The sequence below is a fragment of the Athene noctua genome, chromosome 31 (assembly GCF_965140245.1).
Source record: "Athene noctua chromosome 31, bAthNoc1.hap1.1, whole genome shotgun sequence".
Taxonomy (NCBI): domain Eukaryota; kingdom Metazoa; phylum Chordata; class Aves; order Strigiformes; family Strigidae; genus Athene; species Athene noctua.
This window is the reverse complement of record NC_134067.1, coordinates 1811891-1837262: the sequence shown is the minus strand read 5'-3', so window position 1 is coordinate 1837262 and position 25372 is coordinate 1811891. Positions and strand designations below refer to the sequence as shown.

The window sequence follows — 25372 nt, the reverse complement described above, 5'->3', positions numbered from 1 at the left end:
TGTGCCCCCCCCTCCCTGCGCTCACCTAGGAGGGGAATTTGGGGGTTATGGGGTGACCCCATGGAGCTCTCAGATTCCCCAACCCTGGACCCCCCATCCCTGCGTTCACCCGGGGGGGGGTTGGGGTCATGGGGTGACGCCCATGGGGCTGTCAGACCCCCCCTCAGGGCTGTGTTCACCTGGGGAAGTTTTGGGGGTCATGGGGTGACTCCATGGGGCTGTCAGACCCCCCCTGCCTGCCCCACCAGGGCTGCATTCACCCGGGGGGGGGTGTGGGGTTGTGGGGTGACTCCATGGGGCTCTCAGATGCCCCCAGCCTGGATCCCCCATCCCTGTGTTCACCCAGGGTGGGGCTTTGGGGTTGTGGGATGACGTGGGGCTGTCAGACCCCCCCTCAGGGCTGCATTCGCTCAGGGGAGGTTTGGGGTCATGGCGTGTCCCCCATGGGGCAGTCAGACCCCCCCCGACGCTCTCCAGGGCTGTGTTCACCCGGGGGGGTTTGGGGTCATGGGGTGACCCCCATGGGGCAGTCAGACCCCCCCCTGCCACCCCCCAGGGCTGTGTTCACCCGGGGGGGTTTTGGGGCTGTGGGGTGACCCCCATGGGGCAGTCAAACCCCCCCCTGCCACCCCCCAGGGCTGTGTTCACCCGGGGGGGTTTTGGGGCTGTGGGGTGACCCCCATGGGGCAGTCAGACCCCCCCCCTACCACCCCCCAGGGCTGTGTTCACCCGGGGGGGTTTTGGGGCTGTGGGGTGACCCCCATGGGGCAGTCAGACCCCCCCCCTGCCACCCCCCAGGGCTGTGTTCACCCGGGGGGGTTTTGGGGCTGTGGGGTGACCCCCATGGGGCAGTCAGACCCCCCTCTGCCACCCCCCAGGGCTGTGTTCACCCGGGGGGGTTTTGGGGTTGTGGGGTGACCCCCATGGGGCTGTCAGACCCCCCCCGACGCTCCCCAGGGCTGTGTTCACCCAAGGGGGGATTTTGGGGTCATGGGGTGACCCCCGTGGGTCTGTCAGACCCCCCCTGCCCCCCCCCAGCAGCCTCCTTGAGTGCCCCCACCCCCACCGTGCTGACGCGGCTGCTGTGCAGAAATAGCTCCCGCCAATTAACGGCATCTTCATCAGGGGAGAGAAGTAATTAGGCCGTTCCATATCGGGTGCGGGCCACGGGCCCAGGGAGATGGAGGGGGGGGGGGGGGGAAGGAGCTGGTCCCCCCCAGGCCCCAGTCCCAGCCCCACGGCGGCCACTGAGCCCCTGCCCAGAGGGAAACTGAGGCAGGGCAGGGGGGGGAGGCGGGCAGGGAGGGGTGGGGGGGTTGGGGGGGGTTGGGGGGGTCAGACCTACCCGTCACCAGGTCGAAGCAGGTGGTGTGGAATTTGCCCATATAAAACTCTAATCCTATGATGGCGAAGATGAGGATCGCGAAGAAGAGGAGGAGCCCGATCTGCAGCAGCGGGATCATCGCCTTCATGATGGACTTCAGGACGACTTGTAAACCTGCGCCAGACGGGGCTGAGCAACCACGGCCCCCCCAGAGACCCCCCCGGCCCAGAGCTCCCCCCACCCCCCCGACACTCACTTGGGATCCCCGAGACCAGCTTGAGGGGCCGGAGCACGCGCACGGCCCGCAGCGTCCGCAGGTCGAACTGGGAGCCCACCGTGGCCAGGATGCTGCGGGCGAGGGGGCGTCAGCGGGTGGGGAACCCCCCTGCCATGGCCAGTACCCCAACCCGGCCAGGGGTCCCCCCACCGCCGTGCCACCGAGAGCCACATGTCCCCCATGGGCCACCGTGTGCCAGCTGGGCCACACGATCCCCCCACGGGCTGTGCCACTGCGGCCACCAAGAGCCCCCACGGGTCCCAGCAGTGTCACACATGCTCTGTGGGCCACCACGTGCCACACAGCTACGCCGGCACGGCCACGATGAGCCCCCACATCCCCACCGCATGGCCACGAGCCCACAGCCGTGCCGTCACGGCCACCAAGAGCCCCCACGTCTCAGCCGGGCCACGCATCCCCCTACCAGTCCCAGCAGTGCCACACATGCTCCGTGGGCCAGCACGTGCCACACGGCTACACCAGCACGGGCATGATGAGCCCCCACATCACCACTGCATGGCCACGAGCCCATGGCTGTGCTGTCATGGCCACCAAAAGCCCCCACGTTCCCACCACATGGCCACGAGCCCACGGCCGTGCCATCACGGCCACCACGAGCCCCTACATCTCCACCACACAGCCATGAGCCCACATCCGTGCCATCACGGCCACCACGAGCCCCCACATCCCCACTGCATGGCCACAAGCCCACGGATGTGCCATCGCGGCCACCAGAAGCCCCCATGTCCCCACTACTTGGCCACGAGCCCACAGCCATGCCATCACAGCCACCACGAGCCCTGATATCTCCACCACATGGCCACGAGCCCACGGCTGTGCCATCACGGCCACCAAAAGCCCCCACATCCCCACCACACTGCCACTGTGCCATCACGGCCACCAAGATCCCCCACGTCCCCCCCACAGGGCCACGAGCCCACAGCCGTGCTGTTACAGCCACCAAGATCCCCCACGTCCCCCTCACAGGGCCACGAGCCCACGGCCGTGCCGTTATGGCCACCAGGAGCCCCCGCGTCCCCGCCGCAGGGCCACGTGCCCATGGCCGTGCCGGGAGCCGGTGCCGGCAGCGCGGGCGGCAGTGCTGGGCTATATTTAGCTCCTCCGGGCCGAGCGCGGTGGCGCTGCCGGTGCTGACGCCGGAGTTGGGCCCAGCCCCAGGGCTCGCAGCCCCCGGCCAGCACGAGCCCGTGGGGTCCCCGAAGACCCAGGTGGCAGTGGGGGGGGTCCCAGGGGCCTGGATACACCCCGGGGGGGCTCATTGTCGACCCCACACCCCCCTCAGCACCGCAGAGGGTCCCCTCCCGCTGCCTGTCGCCACAGCAACCAGCCAACACCCCCCCCCTTCATCCCCATCACCCCCATTCATCCCCCCCCCAATTAATCCTGCCGTGGGTCCCCCAACTTCATTCATCCCCCCCTTCATTGCCCTGGTGATGCCATGGCTCATTCATGGGGGGGGGGGGGGTGAGGCTGAGAGGGCGGCAAGGGGGGAGCAGGGGGGGAGTGAGGGGCGTGGAGGGCAGGGGGAGAGGGCAGGGGGGTGCAGGGAGTGAGGGGGGAGCCGGGTGCAGAAGGAGGGGGGGGAGTTGGTGAGACGGGGGAGCTGGGGGGGGGGGGGAAGGGCAGAGGGAAGCAGCCAAAAAGCCGCTGCTGAGGTGGGCGAGTGCTGGAGGGGCCATGGGACTCGGGGGGGCGGGGGCCGAGCTGTCTCCCCCCGCTGCTCCCTGCCTCAGTTTCCCCAGCGGCTTTTCCCAGTGGGACACACGGGGAGAAGGGGGGGCCCGGGGGGCTGCTGCGGCCGCAGGGGGAGGGCAGCGGCCAGGCGGGGGCCTGGGGGGGCCGTCGCCGAAGCGCCGGTGCCGGTGAGTGGCGGCGCGGGGAAATATTGTGACAGCGCCAAGAGGCACTTGCTGCCGCGGGGAGCGGGACGAGCGCTGCAGGCGATCATTAACGTCGCGCCCGGGGCCCGGTGACGCCGGGATCAGCCGCGGGGGCAGCCCCGGGCACGCAAGGGCCCTGCGCACGCGTGCGTGCATGTGTACGGGCACACGCGTGTGCGGGCGCGTGCTCCGCAGCACAGCCTTGGGGGGGGTGTCCTACGGCCTGTGCGCCCACGCCTGGGGCTGCTGCCGGGCGCGGGGCTGACACGTGTGTGTAGGGGGGGGCATGTGTCCCCCCCGTGTCCCCCCCGCGTCCGCGGGGCCTCACCCGGTGAGGACGACCACGAAGTCCATCACGTTCCAGCCGTTGCGCAGGTAGGAGCCTTTGTGGAAGGCGAAGCCCAGCGCGATGATCTTGATCCCCGCCTCGAAGCAAAAGATGCCGATGAAGTACGGCTCCGTGTCGTCCTGGGGACGGGGACAGGCGTGAGGTGGCGGGGAGGGGGACGCGGGGCTGCCCCCCCTGCACGCCCTCAGCCCCAGGGGGCAGCTGGGGCAGTCGCCGGTCCCGTCGCCCCCCCTCCGCTCACGGTGCCACAGGGCGGAGGCGGCCGTCGCTCCCGGCATGGCCCAGATTCCCAGTGAGGAAGAAACTGGGACACCGGGGGGACCGGGGGGACCGGGAGCCGCGACCATCGCGTGCCGGGCGCCGGCTGCGGGCGGTGCCGGCTGGCAGCTGGCCCCGGTCCTGCCACCCACGCCAGGGGACCCACACCAGAGCCCCAAAGGTGGCCAGGGACCCCCACCGCAGCCCCAGGGGCGGCTGGGGACCCCCGCTGCAGCCCCCGGCCAGCCCCGCGCTCACCAGCCGCTCTGACATGGGGGTCTTGTCCTCGTCGGGCAGGTGCTGCTCCAGCGCCAGGACGATGCAGTTCGCGATGATGGTGGCTAAAATCATGTATTCAAAAGGAGTGCGGCCGAGTCAAGGAAAACCCGGCTGGGCCGAGCCCGCAGGGGCCTAGGGTACCCCCACACCCGCCTGGCTGGGGAAACCGAGGCAGGAGAGGGCCCGGTGGGGAGGCCAAAGGGAAGGGGGGATCGAGACCCCCCCATGCCGGCAGCAGTTGGCGGCAGGGACGCGGGGCCCGGCTGCCACCGGCACCCACGTGCTCCGCGGCTCATTAATTTCCCCATCAAAGGCGCGACCCGGCGGCCCCGGCTCCTCGGCACGAAGCCTCTCGCCCGGCGGGAGCCGGCGGCGATCAAAGCGCCTCGGTGACAGCGGGACCCGGGGAGACCTACACGGCCCCCGCCCGGCCCCACCGGCTCCCGGGCGAGGACGCCGCTGGCGTGCGGAGCTGCCGCCGAGATCGGCGCGTGCTTCGGGGTCTGCGCTCGCTGAGCACGTCCCCCATCCCGGCCCGCGGCACCGGAGCGCGGTGGCAGCGCCGTGCCCGTTCCCTGCCCGGCCCGCGGCACCACGGGCGGGCAGCGGTGACGGCCGAGCAGGGGCTGGGAGGGTTTGAGACACCCCCCTGCCCGTCCTGCAGCCCCGTGGCAGCTCCTGCACTCCGTTCGTGGCTGCAGAGCGGGACCCCCCGGTTGTGCTGCCGGCCCCACGCAGCCATCACGGGCCACAGTCAGCATGGCCACCCAGCTATCCAGCATGGCTATCTGGCACGGCACGGCTATCCGGCATGGCTATCTGGTTATCCAGCATGGCTATCTGGCTATCCAGCATGGCTATCTGGTCATCCAGCATGGCTATCTGGCTCTCTGGCACGGCACGGCTATCCGGCATGGCTATCTGGTTATCCAGCATGGCTATCTGGTTATCCAGCATGGCTATCTGGCTATCCGGCACAGCACGGCTATCCAGCATGGCTATCCGACATGACACGGCTATCCAGCACGGCTATCCAGCTATCCAGCATGGCTACCTGGCACAGCTGCCCAGCATGGCATGGCTACCCGGTATGGCTACCCGGTATGGCTACCTGGTATGGCTACCCGGTATGGCTATCCGGCATGGCAGGGGCACCCTGCACAGCACGGCTATCCCGCATGGTTATTCCGTATGGCACAGCCCTCCGGCACGCCGCGGCTATCCACACGGCTATCCGGCCTGGCACAACCACCCGTCACGGCCCGGTTATCGGGCACAGGCGTTCGGCACGGCGATCTGGCCTGGCACGGCGATGTGGCACAGACATTTGGCACGGCTGCGCGGCATGGCAGGGCTGCCCGGCCCAGCTCAGCTGCCTGGCGCGGCTGTTCCGCTCAGCCACCCAGCGCGGCACGGCTCTCCGGCACAGGACGGATCTCTGGCACGGCTATCGCGCGCAGCACAGCTATCTGGCACGGCGCGGCTGCCCAGCGCAGCACGGCTCTCCGGCACAGCTCCCCGGCATGGCACGGCTCCCCGGCACAGCGCTCTGGCACCGCGCACTTCTCCGGGGCAGCAGAGCCCCGGCACCGCCGGCCAGCACCGCACGGCGACGCAGCGCAGCGTCTGGCACAGCGCGGCTCTCCGGCACAGCACGGTTCTCCGGCACAGCGCGGCTCTCCGGCACAGCTCTCCGGCACGGCACAGCTCTCTGGCCGCGGGGACCCGCACCCAGGGCCAGCTCTGCCCCCCCCACCCCCCCGAGCCAGGACACAGCCCCGGGGGGGGGCCTGGCAGTGCCCACCGGTGCCCTGGGCCGTGCCACCACCCGCCGCGGGGAGCCGGTGCCCGGCAGGACGGGCTTTGGGGCGCAGTGCGAGCATCCCCCCCCCAAAAAAAAACCACCGGTCAACTGGAGCTCCCCCCCCCCCGCCCCCTCGCACCCGGGGGCTCCTCCCCGCCGCCACGAAGCCCCTCGGCCGCCGACACACGGCCCCGTGACCCGGTTGGCAGGCGGCAGCGGGGAGGCCCCGGTATGGCGGTGGCGATGTGCCGGGCACCGGGTCCTGCCCCCGGGGAGGCCACGGCCAGGACGGTGCTGCTGGGGCGGGGGGGCCCTGTCCTGCTGCGGCACACCACGGCCACGCCACGGCCACACCAGATTTGCTTCCACGCGGCAAAAAAAATAAAATAAAACCCCCCCCACAGCACCACCCCCCCGGGATTCGGTCCCTGCGCCGGCAGCACCGTCCCCGCACCGGGGCCGACATTTCAGCGCTGCACCGGCCGCGTCCCCCCGCCGCCCATGGCCACGGCACCGCGGCTGCGGGCACACGCCCAGAGGGGCACCGGCAGCACCCGCTGCCCAAACCCTCCCCGGTTTCAGGGGGGACCCCGAAAGGCTCCGGGCGGCAGCGTGGCCAGGCCGGACCTGGCGGTGAGCCGGCGGCTGCCTCGGCAGCACCCCAAAACCGCGTGGAGCCCCCCAGCCCGCGCAGGGCCCTCCCGGCCGCGAGGAGCGGTGACAGTGGCGGTTTCGGGGTGACAGGGGCCCTTTTGGGGTGACGCCGCCTCGGCCGAGGGTTTTGGGGTGCAGGAGGAGGGGGGGGGGACAGGAGGCACCCAAGGGCAGCAGGGCTGGAGCTGCAGCCCCACAACGATACCCCAAAACAGCCCCGCGCCCCCAAATGCCCCAGCAAGTCAGTCCGGGGAGGGGGGGGGCGGACACGGGACCTGGGGACACCCCGAGTCCCGGGGAACCCCGGGGGGGTGGAGGGGGGCTCTGCTGGCACTGCGGGGGCTGAGCCCAGTGCCGAGGGGTGCAGGGACATGGGGATGCCAGGTCAGCCCCCCCCCCCAATTAGGGCACCGCGAGATGCTGGTGCAGTGGGGTGCCCCTGCCCCCAGCCCCCCAGAATGAGCTGGCCCCCCCAAACCCGTCGGGCAGAGCCAGAGACTGGCACAGGGCACGGAGGAGGGGGGCAGGGGACGGGGCCCCCAACATGGGGACGGGGACCCAGGGCAGGGCAGGGGGACGGGGACCCCAGCGCAGTGATGGGGGACCCCAATATGGGGACGGGGACCCCAAGGCAGGGGACGGGGACAGGGATGGGGAGCGGGTGCAGGGCAGGAAAATGGGGTCCCCAATGCAGGGCAGGGGGATGGGGACCCCAGCGTGGGGTGGGGGACCCCAATATGGGGACGGGGAGCCCCAAGGCAGGTCAGGGGGATGAGGATGTGGGATGGGGACCCCAATGCAGGTTGGGGGGACGGGGACGTGGGACAGGGACCCTGATGCAGGGCAGAGGGACAGGGACGTGGGACGGGGACCCCAACGCAGGGCAGGGGGATGGGGACCCCAGCGTGGTGATGGGGGACCCCAGTATGGGGATGGGGACCCCAATGCAGGTCAGGGGGACAGGGACATGGGACAGGGACCCCAATGCAGGTTGGGGGGACGGGGACGTGGGGCAGGGGCCCCGATGCAGGTCAGGGGGGACGGAGACCCCAGCACGGTGATAGGGGACCCCAATATGGGGCCGGGGCCCCCAATTGTGGACAGGGACCCCAATACAGGTCAGGGTGACGGGGACGTGGGCTGGGGTCCCCGGTGCGGGGACAAGGAGCCGGCGCAGGCCCCGGGGCGTGGGGTGCAGGGTCGGGGTGGGGGGGGTGGGGGAGGTCCGGGGGGGCGGGTGGCATGCCGCGGGGCGCAGGGGGGGGGTGGTGGGGCCCCCCCAAAGGATATGGCCATTCGGTGATCTTTTTGGCGTATTTCCTCACCACGTTGTCCTCGCTGAAGAGGAAGAGGGAGCGGTTGACCGTCAGGCAGTTCTGCCGGACGGGGATGGGGTTGTAGAGAGCCATGGTGCGGGCTCGCTGGGCCATCGACTGCTTGTACATCCTCTGCGCCCCGGGGGGGCCGCCCTGCCGAGGGCCCCCCGCGCCCCGGCCCCCCGCCGCGGCCCCGGGGCCGCCGCTCCCGCCGCCTCCTGCCCCGTAACGGGCCGGCACCTCGTCCCCGAAGCGAGCCATCCTGCCGAGAGCCGCGGGTCACGCTGCTGAGGCCGGCGCCGGCGAGGAGCTCATCACATCCCATGGGCCGGGGGGGGGGCTTGGGGAGGGGGGCGGCAGCGGGGGGGGGGGCACGGGGACGGACGGGCCGGGGTCCGTCCCGGTCGCTCAGGCGGGGACCGGCCCGGGCATCCTCGCTCTGCGCCCCCGCGGAGGGGGGCGGCGGGCGCTGCCCCCCCGCAATCCGGCAGCGGGGGGGTGGGGGGGGTGCGGTACCCCCGGCAGGGGAGGTGAGGAGTGATGGGGGGGGGTCCCCGCCGCTGCGGGTCCCGGGGATAAGGGGGAGGGGGGGGAGGGGGGTGCTGAGGTGCCCCGATGCAGCAGCGGGGTAAGGGGGGGGGCGGGGGGGGGGGCGCGGCGGCGGCCCCGGCTGCGCCAATAGGGGGGCGGGGGGGGGGGGCTGGGGGGGGGGGAGAAAAAATCCGCGCCTGGTCAGCGCGGGGCAGCGCGGAGCATCGGCGGGAGGGGAGGGGAAAAAAAAAAAAATTTCCCCCCCCACCCCCCCACCCCCCCCAAAAAATTTAAAAAAAGAAAAAAAATGGAAAAAAAAAAAAAAAATCCCAAATCGCCCAAAATAAAAAATGATCCAAAAAAAAAAAAAAAAAAAAACAAAAAAACCCAAAAAAAAGCCCCCCGCGGCGGGGGCGGCGGCGCTGCGGGCGCGTCCCCCCCCCTCGGGCTCGGCGGGGCCGGGCGGGGGTCGCCGTCAGCCCCCCGGCAGCAGCGGGGCGGCGGGGCCCATCGGCCCGGGCTGCGGCAGAGCTCCGCGCTCCTCCCCTCCCCCCGCCTCCCCCCGCCGCCCGCGGGGCTCTTCCCCCCCCGCCCCCCCCCGCCGCCTCCTCCTCCTCCTCCTCCTCCTCCTCCTCCCCCGCCGCCGCCCGGGTTTGGGGCTAAAGCGAGCGCGGGGCTGGGGGGGGGGGGGGGGGGGGGCAGCGCCGGGACCGGGGGCACCGGGCGGGGGGGCGGGGCGGGGGGGCGGTGCCCAGCGGGCACCCGGTACCGGCCGGCGTGAGCGGGAGTGAGAAACACGGGGGGACACGGTGCGCGAGTGTGCGAAACCACGGGGGAACGTTGTACACGAGTGTGCGAAATATGGGGGACCCTATACACGTGTGCAAAACACGGGGGGACACGGTACACGAGTGTGTGAAACCACGGGGGAAGGTTGTACAGGAGTGTGCGAAATATGGGGAACACTGTACACAAGTGTGCAAAAACACAGGGGGAAGGTGTGAATGGGTGTGCAAAACCACGGGGGGACGTTGCACACCAGCATGCAAAACATGGGGGATGGTGTGCATAAGTGTGCAAAGCACGGGTGGAAGGTGTGAATGGGTGTGCAAAATCACGGGCAGGATGGTGCACGGGAGCGTGCAAAACCATGGGAGGAAGGGGTGTACAGGTGTGCAAAACCACAGGTGGGATGTGTGCATGGGTGTGCAAAGCCATGGGCAGGACAGCGTGCACAAGTGTGCAAAACCACAGGAGGAACATGCGCACGGGTGTGCAAAAACACGTGCAAGGGCCTGCGGGGCTGGGGGCGAGGTGTGCCCGGCTGTGTGCACCAGCAGGACAGTGCACACGCGTGTGCACGGCTGAGGGAACAACTCCTGTGCTGGGACAGTGTGTGAGGGCACACACATGCGCGTGCGAGGGCACAGACCCACGTGTGAGGACACCCCCCCCTCCATGTGGGAGGGCACACACCTGCATGTGAAGGCACAGATCCACGTGCAAGGGCACACACACCTGGGTACGAGGGCACATGCACGTGTGGGGACACACGCACCTATGTGTGAGGGCACACACACCCCACGTGCAAGGACACACACATGCGTGCAAGGGCACATGCACCCACATGCAAGGGCACATACCCACGTGTAAGGGCACACACCCATGTGCAAGGGCACAGACCCACGTTGAGAGTGCACACGCACCCACGTACAAGGGCACACGCGTGTGTGAGGACACACCCCCCCGTGTGCAAGAGCACACGCACCCACGCACAAGGACACACACGTGTGCAAGAGCACACGCCCACGTGCGAGGGCACACACCCACGTGCAAGGCTGTGCACACCCGCTGACCTGCGCGACCACGTGTGAGTCCGTGCACACGTGTCCAGGCGACGTGCGGGAGCACGCGGCCCCGTCGGGGCGTTAATTGGGGGCGTTAATTGGGGGCGTTAATTAATTCCGCCCTTGCGGCCGCCGCCTCCTGCCTCAGTTTCCCCGCGGGGACGCCCCGGGTCCCCGCTCCCCCCGGCGCGCCCGGAATTAGGTCGCCCGGTGCCCCCCAGCCCCCGCCTGACGTCAGGGCCCTTTGTCCGGGCGGCGCTTTTGTGCCGCGGCCTCGGCCCTGACGCGGCGCCGCGGGCGCGGGGGGGGCGTGGAGGGGAGGGGGGGGGGGGCTGCGGCCCCCCCAACCCCCCCTCAGCCCCCCCCACACCCCCACAGAACGGCCCCGGGGGGGCGGGGGGGGGGAGACTCCGTCCCCCTGGCACCGAGCGGCCCCGTGGGATGCACCGAGCGTGGCCGGTCTCAGCCCCCCCCGTGGCAGCCATCGAGCCACCGGCCCCGGCGTGGGGGGGGGACACACACGCGCACACACCCCCCCGTGTCACCCCCCTGCGCCGCCCCCCAGCATCGCCCGGCACGTGTGTGTGTGCCGCGGGGGTCCCGCGGGCCGGCAGCCGGCGCAGCCCCCCCATGCCCGGGGGGGGGCAAGGCAGGGGGCGGATCCCAAGGCGGGGGGGGAACCCCATGGCCCGGGGGGGTCCCCAAGGCCCGGGGGGGGGATCCCCAGGGCCAGGGTTCAGCGGGGGCCGGGGGCGGGGGGGGGAGGACTTGGGCGCCGCGGCCGGGCCAGGACGGTCACCCCAGGGCGGCCGCGTCCTGCCCCCACGGCGGGGCTTGGCCACTCAGGGCGGCCGCCGTCCGTCCCTCTGTCCGTCCATCCTTCTGTCTGTCCGTCCTTCTGTCTGTCCGTCCGTCCCTCTGTCTATCCATCCCTCTGTCCATCTGTCCGTCTGCCCGTCCATCCCTCTGTCCATCCCTCTGTCCGTCCATCCCTCTGTCCATCCCTCCGTCCATATCTCTGTCCGTCTGTCCATCCATCCCTCTGTCCATCCCTCCGTCCATCCCTCCGTCCATCCCTCTGTCCGTCTGTCCCTCTGTCCGTCCGTCCCTCCATCCATCCCTCTGTCTGTCCGTCCCTCTATCCATCTGTCCCTCTGTCCGTCCATCCCTCTGTCTGCCCGTCCGTCCCTCTGTCTGTCCATCCCTCCGTCCATCCCTCTGTCCATCTGTCCGTCTGTCCGTCCGTCCCTCTGTCCATCCATCCCTCCGTCCATCCCTCCGTCCATCCGTCCCTCTGTCCGTCCGTCCCGGATCCATCCCGTGGCCATCGGAGCCTCCAGGACCTGCCCCGGCAGGAAAATTCATTTTTGGGACACAGGGGCTGCACCGGGACGGGACACCGTGAGGTGGTGTCGGGACGGGGGGGTGGGAGCCACCAGCTCCCCCCGTCCGTCCGTCCATCCCCGTCCGTCCGTCCGTCCCCGTCTGTCCGTCCGTCCGCGGCGGCGCGGGGACACGCGGCCGAGCAGCTCATTAGCGGTTCCCTGGGACGAGGCCGCTGCCGCCCGCTGTGGTGACGGCGCGGGGGGGGACCCCCCCACCCCCTGGGGACCCCCCCGTCCCTTGGGGACCCCCCCCACCCCCTGGGGTCTGCGCTGGGGGTGTCGGGGACGGGGACACCCCCATCTCAGCCACCTTCTCCTGCCCAAAGGCTGGAAATTAATGGGTTTAATTAAACCAGACAGTAACTGGGGGGGCCCGGGGGGGGGCAGGACCTGAGCTCCCCCCCCGGGGGTGGGACACGGGGGGTCACGGACCCACAGCTCCCTGGGTGGGGTCTTGTCTCCGGTGCGAGGCCGCGTGTCCCGGTGGTGTCACTGGGGGGTCACTGGGATGGGGTCACCCCGCTCCGACTGTCCCGGGGGGGGGCGGGGGGGCCTGGCCCAGCCCCCTCCCTGCTGTGTGTGTGTGGGGGGGCCCTAAACGGGTGAATCCTCGTGACCCCGTTAGTGCAGTGGGGGTTCCCCGTTATCGGGGGGTTTGGCTCATCCTGGGGGGGCTGTGGGGTGACCCCAGGGGTGTGGCCCTTCCGGGGGGTGCACACGTGTGTTCTGGGGGTTGCACACGCATGTTCCAGGCGGTGCACACGCGTGTTCAGCTGCGGGTTCACCCAAGGACAGTGGGGGGGGGGGGACACACACACCCTACGGTGACGGGGACCCCGGCACCTCCAGCCAGAGGCAGGCGGGGGGGGCAGTGATGGGGGGGGCATCAGCCCCCGGGGGCGTTGTGGGGTCACAGCACAGTGGGGGGGGTGGGGGGGGCTCTGGTTTTCACAGGCATCCATGGGGCTGGTTTCCATGGGCCCCGTTGCCATGGCAGCCATGGGTCCCGGTTGCTACGGAGCCCCGTTGCCATGGGCATATCTGTGGGGCCTGGTTGCCGTGGGCCCGGTTGCCAGGGACAGCCGGTGGTCCAGGTTGCCATGGGCCCCGTTGCCATGGCAGCCATGGGTCCCGGTTGCTATGGAACCCCGTTGCCACGGGCGGCCGTGGGTCCCCGTTGCCATGGGCCCGGTTGCCAGGGGCAGTCGGTGGTCCAGGTTGCCGTGGGCCCCGTTGCTATGGCCCGTTGCTAGGGGCGGCCGTAGGTGACGGCGCTGCGGCGCCGGAAGCCGGCGGGGGGGTGGAGACCGCGCGGGGCGCGAACTGCGCAGGCGCGGGGCTGCGGGAGGGGCGGGGCCGCCCGGGAGGTCCCGCCCCTTTCCGGCGGTGCTGACGTCACTAGGCGGCGCGTGACGCAACGGCGGAAGGGGCGGGGCCGATAGCGGCGGAGCAGGAAGAGGTTGGTGGGGATTGGGGAGGGGGGCTGGGCCCAGTACGGACCAGTGACCCCGTACTGGGGGGCGTCCCAGTCCCAGTACATACTGGTGATCCTTATCCCCATACTGGGAGGGTGTCCCTATCCCCTTATCCCTGTACTGGGGGGGTGTCCCAGTCCCAGTACATACTGGTGATCCTTATCCCCATACTGGGAGGGTGTCCCTATCCCCTTATCCCTGTACTGGGGGGGTGTCCCAGTCCCAGTACATACTGGTGATCCTTATCCCCATACTGGGAGGGTGTCCCTATCCCCTTATCCCTGTACTGGGAGGGTGTCCCAGTCCCAGTACAGACTGGGAGGCACCGCGCTGAGGGTCTCCTGCCTCCCCCCACCCAGTGACAGCGGCTCCTCGTCCCCCAGTCCCGCCTGTCCCCGTCCTGCGGCACTAGAGACGCGACACCATGGTGAGTGGGGCCGGCGGCTGCTGGGGCACCGCGGCCACTGTGGTCACGTTGTGGTCACACCGGGGCCACCGCGGCCACCATGGTCACACCAAGGCCACCGCGGCCACGCCGGGGGCCCCGTTGGGCTCTGACACCCCCTTTCCCCCACCCAGGGCGAGCGCAAAGGCACGAACAAGTACTACCCCCCCGACTTCGACCCGGCCAAGGTGAGGGGCTCGGCGGCGCTGGGGATACCCGGCTCCGTCCCGGGGGGGCTGCGGGTGTCTGGGGGGGTGTCGGGGGGGCTGTGTGGGACCCGCTGACCCCCCGTCCACGTCCCTCGGCAGCATGGCTCCCTCAACAAGTACCACCACAGCCACCCGCTGCGGGAGCGGGCCCGCAAGCTGGCCCAGGGCATCCTCGTCATCAGGTGAGCGGGGACACGGGGATGGGGGGGCGGGGGGGATGGGACGGGGACAGTCCGAGCTGTCCCCTCCCCACACTGGGGGCTCGTGTCCCCCCTCCCTGTCCCTCCACGGCTGTGGTGACGGCCCCGTGCCGTGCGCTCCCCCCCCAGGTTCGAGATGCCCTATAACATCTGGTGCGACGGCTGCAAGAACCACATCGGGATGGGTGAGCCCCCCCTCCCGGCTCCCCCCCCTCCGCAGTCTCACCGGCTCCATCCCGCTGCTCCGGCATTCCCGGGGCCCCTGGAGCCGCCCGGCCGCGGCCGGAGGGTCCCACCCGCCCGCTGTTCCCTCTCAGGCGTCCGGTACAACGCGGAGAAGAAGAAGGTCGGCACCTACTACACGACGCCCATCTACAGGTGGGTGCGGCGGCCACGTGTCCCCCTGCTCCCGCCCGCCCGTGGGGCGCAGGGACCCCCCGGTTTTCCTGACACCGTTCCCCGTCGCCAGGTTTCGGATGAAGTGTCACCTCTGCGTCAACTACATCGAGATGCAGACGGACCCGGCCGGCTGCGACTACGTCATCGTCAGCGGGGCCCGGCGCAAGGAGGAGCGCTGGGACCTGCGGGAGAACGAGCAGGTGCTGCCCACCGGTGAGTCCCAGTGGGGTCCCCCCCTAAATCACAGCGTTGGGGTGGGGACGTCCACCGAGTCCCCCGATCGTCCCCTGTCCCAGAGCGGGAGGAGAAGGAGAAGCTGGAGACAGACGCCATGTTCCGGCTGGAGCACGGGGCGGCCGACCGGGCGACCCTGCAGAGAGCCGTGCCCACGCTGGCCAGCCTGCAGGAGGCCCAGAGCGCCTGGAAGGACGATTTTGCCCTCAACAGTCGCCTCCGCCAGCGCTTCAGGGTGAGCCGGGGGTGAGACCGTTGATGCCGTCGTCGTACGGGGTGAGACAGCAGAAAAAATTTATTGGGAAGGGGGAGAAAATAACCCAAATTCTTCTGAGAGGTGGGTTTGCTGTAAGCGTGGTCAGGTCAAGGGAGCTGCACAAAAAATCCTGGTTTTAGGAGTAAAATGGAGGCAGTAAAATGAACCACGTCCGGTTAGGGGGGGCTGACAGACCCCTTGTGGGGGGGTGTGTGTGTGTCCCCAAGGAGGAGAAGAAGACGCTGCGGGAGGAGGAGGAGGAGGCGGCAGCGCTGCAGGCGAAGGCCGGCCTGAGCATCCCCCTGGTGCGGGAGGCGGAGGAGGACCGGCGCCTGGCCGCGCTGCTCAAGTACCACAGCCCCGACTGTGCGTGGGGGGGGCCGGGGGGGGCAGCCGGGGTGCCGAGGGCCCCCCGTGACCTCCCTGTCGTCCCCCCCCTCCCCAGCCTACGAGGAGAAGCAGAGGATGAAGAGGACGGAGATCTCCAGCCGCTCCTGGTTCCCCCCGGCCGCTGCCAGCGGGGGCAGAGCCGGCGAGGCGCTGCGGAAGCTGGGCCTGGGGGGGCGAGCGCTGCGGGGCCGGGGGGGCCCCCCCGCCACCCCCGCCGGCCTGGGCATCGTCAGGCGCCGCTCCGGAGAGGGGCCCGAGGGGCCGGTGGAGCCCGGGGGGGCGGAGCGGGGCGAGACGACCCCCTGCAGCCCCCCCGCAGCCCCCAGCGAGCCGAGGGAGGGGGGCGATGCTGGGACAGCCCCCCCCCACGCCGCCCCCCCTCCAGCTTCCCTCGTCGCCGACTATTCAGACTCCAGCTCCGAGGCGGAGAGCGCCTGAGCGGTGTTTCGGGGCTGGAGCCCCCCCCCGGGCTGGTCCTGGGGGGCACCCGAGCCCCCTCCCCACCCCCACACTCCCCCCCCTGTAATTTATACACCCCCCCGCGTCACCCTGATATTAAAAATCGGCAGCACCGGCACAGCCGTGTCCCTCCGCTCCTTCGCGTGGCCGCGTTGTGTGTGTCCCCCCCCCCGCCCCAGCTCCGCCGTGGGACCCCCGTGGGGATGGGGGTGGGGGGTGTCCCCGCGTTTTGTCCCCGGAGCTCGGACGCAGGGGGAGGAGGGGGTGTCCCTTTTTTGCCCCCAGCCTGTCCCCAGGCCGGGGTTGGCGGGGCTGGGGGGGAGCAGGAAGCCCCGGTGGCGGTTTCCGGCGCAGCCATGACCCTGGAAGCCATCCGGTACCGCCGCGGCTCCCTCACCGTCCTCAACCAGCTCCTGCTGCCCCAGCAGCTCCGCTATGAGCGGGTGGACGGCGTGGGCCGCGCCTGGGAGGCCATCCGTGCCATGGAGGTGAGTGCGGGGGGGCCCCCCTAACCCCCTCCCCGCACACCCTTGGGGTGCTCACGCAGCCGAGTGCCGCGCCCCGCAGGTTCGGGGGGCCCCGGCCATCGCCCTGGTGGGGTGCCTGAGCCTGGCGCTGGAGCTGGCGGCGGGCGCGGGGCCGCAGGGGGACGTGGAGGGGCTGGAGGCCTTCGTGGGCGAGCGGCTGCGGTGGCTGCTGACGGCGCGACCCACCGCCGTCAACCTGGGCCGCGAGGCCCAGCGCCTGCGCGACGCCGTGCGGGAGCGGGTGCGGAGCCCTGGTGTCACCCCCCAGGGCCTGCGGGAGAGGTACGGGGGCACACGGGGGATCGGGGGGGGGGACACGGGGGGGCTGGGAGAGGTACCAGGGGGATGCTGGGGTCACCTGGGACGGCTGGGAAGGGCGTGGGGGGACGCTGGGGTCACCTGGGGGGATTTGGGGTGCTGGGAGAGGTAGAGGAGGACGCTGGGGTCACCTGGGGGGATTTGGGGTGCTGGGAGAGGTAGAGGAGGACGCTGGGGTCACCTGGGGGGATTCGGGGTGCTGGGAGAGGTAGAGGAGGACGCTGGGGTCACCTGAGGGGGATTCGGGGTGCTGGGAGAGGTAGAGGAGGACGCTGGGGTCACCTGAGGGGGATTCGGGGTGCTGGGAGAGGTAGAGGAGGACGCTGGGGTCACCTGGGGGGGATTCGGGGTGCTGGGAGAGGTAGAGGAGGACGCTGGGGTCACCTGGGGGGGATTCGGGGTGCTGGGAGAGGTAGAGGAGGACGCTGGGGTCACCTGGGGGGGATTCGGGGTGCTGGGAGAGGTAGAGGAGGACGCTGGGGTCACCTGAGGGGGATTCGGGGTGCTGGGAGAGGTAGAGGAGGACGCTGGGGTCACCTGGGGGGGATTCGGGGTGCTGGGAGAGGTAGAGGAGGACGCTGGGGTCACCTGGGGGGGATTCGGGGTGCTGGGAGAGGTAGAGGAGGACGCTGGGGTCACCTGGGGGGGATTCGGGGTGCTGGGAGAGGTAGAGGAGGACGCTGGGGTCACCTGGGGGGGATTCGGGGTGCTGGGAGAGGTAGAGGAGGACGCTGGGGTCACCTGGGGGGGATTCGGGGTGCTGGGAGAGGTAGAGGAGGACGCTGGGGTCACCTGGGGGGGATTCGGGGTGCTGGGAGAGGTAGAGGAGGACGCTGGGGTCACCTGGGGGGGATTCGGGGTGCTGGGAGAGGTAGAGGAGGACGCTGGGGTCACCTGGGGGGGATTCGGGGTGCTGGGAGAGGTAGAGGAGGACGCTGGGGTCACCTGGGGGGGATTCGGGGTGCTGGGAGAGGTAGAGGAGGACGCTGGGGTCACCTGGGGGGGATTCGGGGTGCTGGGAGAGGTAGAGGAGGACGCTGGGGTCACCTGGGGGGGATTCGGGGTGCTGGGAGAGGTAGAGGAGGACGCTGGGGTCACCTGGGGGGGATTCGGGGTGCTGGGAGAGGTAGAGGAGGACGCTGGGGTCACCTGGGGGGGATTCGGGGTGCTGGGAGAGGTAGAGGAGGACGCTGGGGTCACCTGGGGGGGATTCGGGGTGCTGGGAGAGGTAGAGGAGGACGCTGGGGTCACCTGGGGGGGATTCGGGGTGCTGGGAGAGGTAGAGGAGGACGCTGGGGTCACCTGGGGGGGATTCGGGGTGCTGGGAGAGGTAGAGGAGGACGCTGGGGTCACCTGGGGGGGATTCGGGGTGCTGGGAGAGGTAGAGGAGGACGCTGGGGTCACCTGGGGGGGATTCGGGGTGCTGGGAGAGGTAGAGGAGGACGCTGGGGTCACCTGGGGGGGATTCGGGGTGCTGGGAGAGGTAGAGGAGGACGCTGGGGTCACCTGGGGGGGATTCGGGGTGCTGGGAGAGGTAGAGGAGGACGCTGGGGTCACCTGGGGGGGATTCGGGGTGCTGGGAGAGGTAGAGGAGGACGCTGGGGTCACCTGGGGGGGATTCGGGGTGCTGGGAGAGGTAGAGGAGGACGCTGGGGTCACCTGGGGGGGATTCGGGGTGCTGGGAGAGGTAGAGGAGGACGCTGGGGTCACCTGGGGGGGATTCGGGGTGCTGGGAGAGGTAGAGGAGGACGCTGGGGTCACCTGGGGGGGATTCGGGGTGCTGGGAGAGGTAGAGGAGGACGCTGGGGTCACCTGGGGGGGATTCGGGGTGCTGGGAGAGGTAGAGGAGGACGCTGGGGTCACCTGGGGGGGATTCGGGGTGCTGGGAGAGGTAGAGGAGGACGCTGGGGTCACCTGGGGGGGATTCGGGGTGCTGGGAGAGGTAGAGGAGGACGCTGGGGTCACCTGGGGGGGATTCGGGGTGCTGGGAGAGGTAGAGGAGGACGCTGGGGTCACCTGGGGGGGATTCGGGGTGCTGGGAGAGGTAGAGGAGGACGCTGGGGTCACCTGGGGGGGATTCGGGGTGCTGGGAGAGGTAGAGGAGGACGCTGGGGTCACCTGGGGGGGATTCGGGGTGCTGGGAGAGGTAGAGGAGGACGCTGGGGTCACCTGGGGGGGATTCGGGGTGCTGGGAGAGGTAGAGGAGGACGCTGGGGTCACCTGGGGGGGATTCGGGGTGCTGGGAGAGGTAGAGGAGGACGCTGGGGTCACCTGGGGGGGATTCGGGGTGCTGGGAGAGGTAGAGGAGGACGCTGGGGTCACCTGGGGGGGATTCGGGGTGCTGGGAGAGGTAGAGGAGGACGCTGGGGTCACCTGGGGGGGATTCGGGGTGCTGGGAGAGGTAGAGGAGGACGCTGGGGTCACCTGGGGGGGATTCGGGGTGCTGGGAGAGGTAGAGGAGGACGCTGGGGTCACCTGGGGGGGATTCGGGGTGCTGGGAGAGGTAGAGGAGGACGCTGGGGTCACCTGGGGGGGATTCGGGGTGCTGGGAGAGGTAGAGGAGGACGCTGGGGTCACCTGGGGGGGATTCGGGGTGCTGGGAGAGGTAGAGGAGGACGCTGGGGTCACCTGGGGGGGATTCGGGGTGCTGGGAGAGGTAGAGGAGGACGCTGGGGTCACCTGGGGGGGATTCGGGGTGCTGGGAGAGGTAGAGGAGGACGCTGGGGTCACCTGGGGGGGATTCGGGGTGCTGGGAGAGGTAGAGGAGGACGCTGGGGTCACCTGGGGGGGATTCGGGGTGCTGGGAGAGGTAGAGGAGGACGCTGGGGTCACCTGGGGGGGATTCGGGGTGCTGGGAGAGGTAGAGGAGGACGCTGGGGTCACCTGGGGGGGATTCGGGGTGCTGGGAGAGGTAGAGGAGGACGCTGGGGTCACCTGGGGGGGATTCGGGGTGCTGGGAGAGGTAGAGGAGGACGCTGGGGTCACCTGGGGGGGATTCGGGGTGCTGGGAGAGGTAGAGGAGGACGCTGGGGTCACCTGGGGGGGATTCGGGGTGCTGGGAGAGGTAGAGGAGGACGCTGGGGTCACCTGGGGGGGATTCGGGGTGCTGGGAGAGGTAGAGGAGGACGCTGGGGTCACCTGGGGGGGATTCGGGGTGCTGGGAGAGGTAGAGGAGGACGCTGGGGTCACCTGGGGGGGATTCGGGGTGCTGGGAGAGGTAGAGGAGGACGCTGGGGTCACCTGGGGGGGATTCGGGGTGCTGGGAGAGGTAGAGGAGGACGCTGGGGTCACCTGGGGGGGATTCGGGGTGCTGGGAGAGGTAGAGGAGGACGCTGGGGTCACCTGGGGGGGATTCGGGGTGCTGGGAGAGGTAGAGGAGGACGCTGGGGTCACCTGGGGGGGATTCGGGGTGCTGGGAGAGGTAGAGGAGGACGCTGGGGTCACCTGGGGGGGATTCGGGGTGCTGGGAGAGGTAGAGGAGGACGCTGGGGTCACCTGGGGGGGATTCGGGGTGCTGGGAGAGGTAGAGGAGGACGCTGGGGTCACCTGGGGGGGATTCGGGGTGCTGGGAGAGGTAGAGGAGGACGCTGGGGTCACCTGGGGGGGATTCGGGGTGCTGGGAGAGGTAGAGGAGGACGCTGGGGTCACCTGGGGGGGATTCGGGGTGCTGGGAGAGGTAGAGGAGGACGCTGGGGTCACCTGGGGGGGATTCGGGGTGCTGGGAGAGGTAGAGGAGGACGCTGGGGTCACCTGGGGGGGATTCGGGGTGCTGGGAGAGGTAGAGGAGGACGCTGGGGTCACCTGGGGGGGATTCGGGGTGCTGGGAGAGGTAGAGGAGGACGCTGGGGTCACCTGGGGGGGATTCGGGGTGCTGGGAGAGGTAGAGGAGGACGCTGGGGTCACCTGGGGGGGATTCGGGGTGCTGGGAGAGGTAGAGGAGGACGCTGGGGTCACCTGGGGGGGATTCGGGGTGCTGGGAGAGGTAGAGGAGGACGCTGGGGTCACCTGGGGGGGATTCGGGGTGCTGGGAGAGGTAGAGGAGGACGCTGGGGTCACCTGGGGGGGATTCGGGGTGCTGGGAGAGGTAGAGGAGGACGCTGGGGTCACCTGGGGGGGATTCGGGGTGCTGGGAGAGGTAGAGGAGGACGCTGGGGTCACCTGGGGGGGATTCGGGGTGCTGGGAGAGGTAGAGGAGGACGCTGGGGTCACCTGGGGGGGATTCGGGGTGCTGGGAGAGGTAGAGGAGGACGCTGGGGTCACCTGGGGGGGATTCGGGGTGCTGGGAGAGGTAGAGGAGGACGCTGGGGTCACCTGGGGGGGATTCGGGGTGCTGGGAGAGGTAGAGGAGGACGCTGGGGTCACCTGGGGGGGATTCGGGGTGCTGGGAGAGGTAGAGGAGGACGCTGGGGTCACCTGGGGGGGATTCGGGGTGCTGGGAGAGGTAGAGGAGGACGCTGGGGTCACCTGGGGGGGATTCGGGGTGCTGGGAGAGGTAGAGGAGGACGCTGGGGTCACCTGGGGGGGATTCGGGGTGCTGGGAGAGGTAGAGGAGGACGCTGGGGTCACCTGGGGGGGATTCGGGGTGCTGGGAGAGGTAGAGGAGGACGCTGGGGTCACCTGGGGGGGATTCGGGGTGCTGGGAGAGGTAGAGGAGGACGCTGGGGTCACCTGGGGGGGATTCGGGGTGCTGGGAGAGGTAGAGGAGGACGCTGGGGTCACCTGGGGGGGATTTGGGGTGCTGGGAGAGGTAGAGGAGGACGCTGGGGTCACCTGGGGGGGATTTGGGGTGCTGGGAGAGGTAGAGGAGGACGCTGGGGTCACCTGGGGGGGATTTGGGGTGCTGGGAGAGGTAGAGGAGGACGCTGGGGTCACCTGGGGGGGATTTGGGGTGCTGGGAGAGGTAGAGGAGGACGCTGGGGTCACCTGGGGGGGATTTGGGGTGCTGGGAGAGGTAGAGGAGGACGCTGGGGTCACCTGGGGGGGATTTGGGGTGCTGGGAGAGGTAGAGGAGGACGCTGGGGTCACCTGGGGGGGATTTGGGGTGCTGGGAGAGGTAGAGGAGGACGCTGGGGTCACCTGGGGGGGATTTGGGGTGCTGGGAGAGGTAGAGGAGGACGCTGGGGTCACCTGGGGGGGATTTGGGGTGCTGGGAGAGGTAGAGGAGGACGCTGGGGTCACCTGGGGGGGATTTGGGGTGCTGGGAGAGGTAGAGGAGGACGCTGGGGTCACCTGGGGGGGATTTGGGGTGCTGGGAGAGGTAGAGGAGGACGCTGGGGTCACCTGGGGGGGATTTGGGGTGCTGGGAGAGGTAGAGGAGGACGCTGGGGTCACCTGGGGGGGATTTGGGGTGCTGGGAGAGGTAGAGGAGGACGCTGGGGTCACCTGGGGGGGATTTGGGGTGCTGGGAGAGGTAGAGGAGGACGCTGGGGTCACCTGGGGGGGATTTGGGGTGCTGGGAGAGGTAGAGGAGGACGCTGGGGTCACCTGGGGGGGATTTGGGGTGCTGGGAGAGGTAGAGGAGGACGCTGGGGTCACCTGGGGGGGATTTGGGGTGCTGGGAGAGGTAGAGGAGGACGCTGGGGTCACCTGGGGGGGATTTGGGGTGCTGGGAGAGGTAGAGGAGGACGCTGGGGTCACCTGGGGGGGATTTGGGGTGCTGGGAGAGGTAGAGGAGGACGCTGGGGTCACCTGGGGGGGATTTGGGGTGCTGGGAGAGGTAGAGGAGGACGCTGGGGTCACCTGGGGGGGATTTGGGGTGCTGGGAGAGGTAGAGGAGGACGCTGGGGTCACCTGGGGGGGATTTGGGGTGCTGGGAGAGGTAGAGGAGGACGCTGGGGTCACCTGGGGGGGATTTGGGGTGCTGGGAGAGGTAGAGGAGGACGCTGGGGTCACCTGGGGGGGATTTGGGGTGCTGGGAGAGGTAGAGGAGGACGCTGGGGTCACCTGGGGGGGATTTGGGGTGCTGGGAGAGGTAGAGGAGGACGCTGGGGTCACCTGGGGGGGATTTGGGGTGCTGGGAGAGGTAGAGGAGGACGCTGGGGTCACCTGGGGGGGATTTGGGGTGCTGGGAGAGGTAGAGGAGGACGCTGGGGTCACCTGGGGGGGATTTGGGGTGCTGGGAGAGGTAGAGGAGGACGCTGGGGTCACCTGGGGGGGATTTGGGGTGCTGGGAGAGGTAGAGGAGGACGCTGGGGTCACCTGGGGGGGATTTGGGGTGCTGGGAGAGGTAGAGGAGGACGCTGGGGTCACCTGGGGGGGATTTGGGGTGCTGGGAGAGGTAGAGGAGGACGCTGGGGTCACCTGGGGGGGATTTGGGGTGCTGGGAGAGGTAGAGGAGGACGCTGGGGTCACCTGGGGGGGATTTGGGGTGCTGGGAGAGGTAGAGGAGGACGCTGGGGTCACCTGGGGGGGATTTGGGGTGCTGGGAGAGGTAGAGGAGGACGCTGGGGTCACCTGGGGGGGATTTGGGGTGCTGGGAGAGGTAGAGGAGGACGCTGGGGTCACCTGGGGGGGATTTGGGGTGCTGGGAGAGGTAGAGGAGGACGCTGGGGTCACCTGGGGGGGATTTGGGGTGCTGGGAGAGGTAGAGGAGGACGCTGGGGTCACCTGGGGGGGATTTGGGGTGCTGGGAGAGGTAGAGGAGGACGCTGGGGTCACCTGGGGGGGATTTGGGGTGCTGGGAGAGGTAGAGGAGGACGCTGGGGTCACCTGGGGGGGATTTGGGGTGCTGGGAGAGGTAGAGGAGGACGCTGGGGTCACCTGGGGGGGATTTGGGGTGCTGGGAGAGGTAGAGGAGGACGCTGGGGTCACCTGGGGGGGATTTGGGGTGCTGGGAGAGGTAGAGGAGGACGCTGGGGTCACCTGGGGGGGATTTGGGGTGCTGGGAGAGGTAGAGGAGGACGCTGGGGTCACCTGGGGGGGATTTGGGGTGCTGGGAGAGGTAGAGGAGGACGCTGGGGTCACCTGGGGGGGATTTGGGGTGCTGGGAGAGGTAGAGGAGGACGCTGGGGTCACCTGGGGGGGATTTGGGGTGCTGGGAGAGGTAGAGGAGGACGCTGGGGTCACCTGGGGGGGATTTGGGGTGCTGGGAGAGGTAGAGGAGGACGCTGGGGTCACCTGGGGGGGATTTGGGGTGCTGGGAGAGGTAGAGGAGGACGCTGGGGTCACCTGGGGGGGATTTGGGGTGCTGGGAGAGGTAGAGGAGGACGCTGGGGTCACCTGGGGGGGATTTGGGGTGCTGGGAGAGGTAGAGGAGGACGCTGGGGTCACCTGGGGGGGATTTGGGGTGCTGGGAGAGGTAGAGGAGGACGCTGGGGTCACCTGGGGGGGATTTGGGGTGCTGGGAGAGGTAGAGGAGGACGCTGGGGTCACCTGGGGGGGATTTGGGGTGCTGGGAGAGGTAGAGGAGGACGCTGGGGTCACCTGGGGGGGATTTGGGGTGCTGGGAGAGGTAGAGGAGGACGCTGGGGTCACCTGGGGGGGATTTGGGGTGCTGGGAGAGGTAGAGGAGGACGCTGGGGTCACCTGGGGGGGATTTGGGGTGCTGGGAGAGGTAGAGGAGGACGCTGGGGTCACCTGGGGGGGATTTGGGGTGCTGGGAGAGGTAGAGGAGGACGCTGGGGTCACCTGGGGGGGATTTGGGGTGCTGGGAGAGGTAGAGGAGGACGCTGGGGTCACCTGGGGGGGATTTGGGGTGCTGGGAGAGGTAGAGGAGGACGCTGGGGTCACCTGGGGGGGATTTGGGGTGCTGGGAGAGGTAGAGGAGGACGCTGGGGTCACCTGGGGGGGATTTGGGGTGCTGGGAGAGGTAGAGGAGGACGCTGGGGTCACCTGGGGGGGATTTGGGGTGCTGGGAGAGGTAGAGGAGGACGCTGGGGTCACCTGGGGGGGATTTGGGGTGCTGGGAGAGGTAGAGGAGGACGCTGGGGTCACCTGGGGGGGATTTGGGGTGCTGGGAGAGGTAGAGGAGGACGCTGGGGTCACCTGGGGGGGATTTGGGGTGCTGGGAGAGGTAGAGGAGGACGCTGGGGTCACCTGGGGGGGATTTGGGGTGCTGGGAGAGGTAGAGGAGGACGCTGGGGTCACCTGGGGGGGATTTGGGGTGCTGGGAGAGGTAGAGGAGGACGCTGGGGTCACCTGGGGGGGATTTGGGGTGCTGGGAGAGGTAGAGGAGGACGCTGGGGTCACCTGGGGGGGATTTGGGGTGGGGGATCATCATGGAGAGTGGGATTTAGGGTGTTGGGGTCCCCCAGCAGGGATTTGGGGTGTCAGAAGGGGTAGGATGGAATGCTGGGGTCCCCCAGGAGGGATTTGGGGTGTTGGGGAGCAGGGGGGTGCCGTGGTCCTCCTGGGGGGATTTGGGGTGTGGGATCTCAGGGAGAGGGGGAGGCAGTTTGTGGGGTCCCCTGGGGGGATTCGGGGTGTTGGGGTGAAGGCGATTTAAGATGTTGGAGTCCCTGGAGAAAATGTAGGATGGGGGCTGTCAGGGAGAGGTGGGGGTTCCCCCCGAGGGGGGATTTGGGTGTTGGGGAGTAG

General features: G+C 69.7%; 3 protein-coding genes across 3 annotated transcripts in view; 2 read left to right on the top strand and 1 right to left on the bottom strand.

Annotated features, from left to right (window-relative positions):
- Window positions 1–8423, bottom strand: part of CACNA1A (calcium voltage-gated channel subunit alpha1 A) — a 35714-nt gene extending 27291 nt beyond the window's left edge. Inside the window, 5 exon segments of the mRNA XM_074930121.1 lie at window positions 1346–1498; window positions 1581–1672; window positions 3831–3970; window positions 4368–4473; window positions 8137–8423. Of these exon segments, the coding sequence (XP_074786222.1) occupies window positions 1346–1498; window positions 1581–1672; window positions 3831–3970; window positions 4368–4473; window positions 8137–8423 (778 nt within the window).
- Window positions 8424–13317: 4894 nt separating this feature from the next.
- Window positions 13318–16129, top strand: YJU2B (YJU2 splicing factor homolog B). Its single transcript, XM_074929965.1, has 10 exons — window positions 13318–13384; window positions 13760–13827; window positions 13980–14033; window positions 14154–14236; window positions 14384–14439; window positions 14572–14632; window positions 14724–14866; window positions 14950–15122; window positions 15371–15509; window positions 15589–16129. Exons 2-10 carry the CDS (start codon window positions 13825–13827, stop codon window positions 15969–15971), a joined length of 1095 nt encoding a protein of 364 aa, XP_074786066.1. The 5' UTR covers window positions 13318–13384; window positions 13760–13824; the 3' UTR covers window positions 15972–16129.
- A 15-nt stretch (window positions 16130–16144) lies between these two features.
- MRI1 (methylthioribose-1-phosphate isomerase 1) overlaps window positions 16145–25372 on the top strand; it is a 10389-nt gene continuing 1161 nt past the window's right edge. Inside the window, exons 1-2 of the mRNA XM_074929859.1 lie at window positions 16145–16480; window positions 16560–16801. Of these exons, the coding sequence (XP_074785960.1) occupies window positions 16196–16480; window positions 16560–16801 (527 nt within the window). The 5' untranslated portion in view covers window positions 16145–16195. The remainder of the gene's footprint in view (window positions 16481–16559; window positions 16802–25372) is intronic.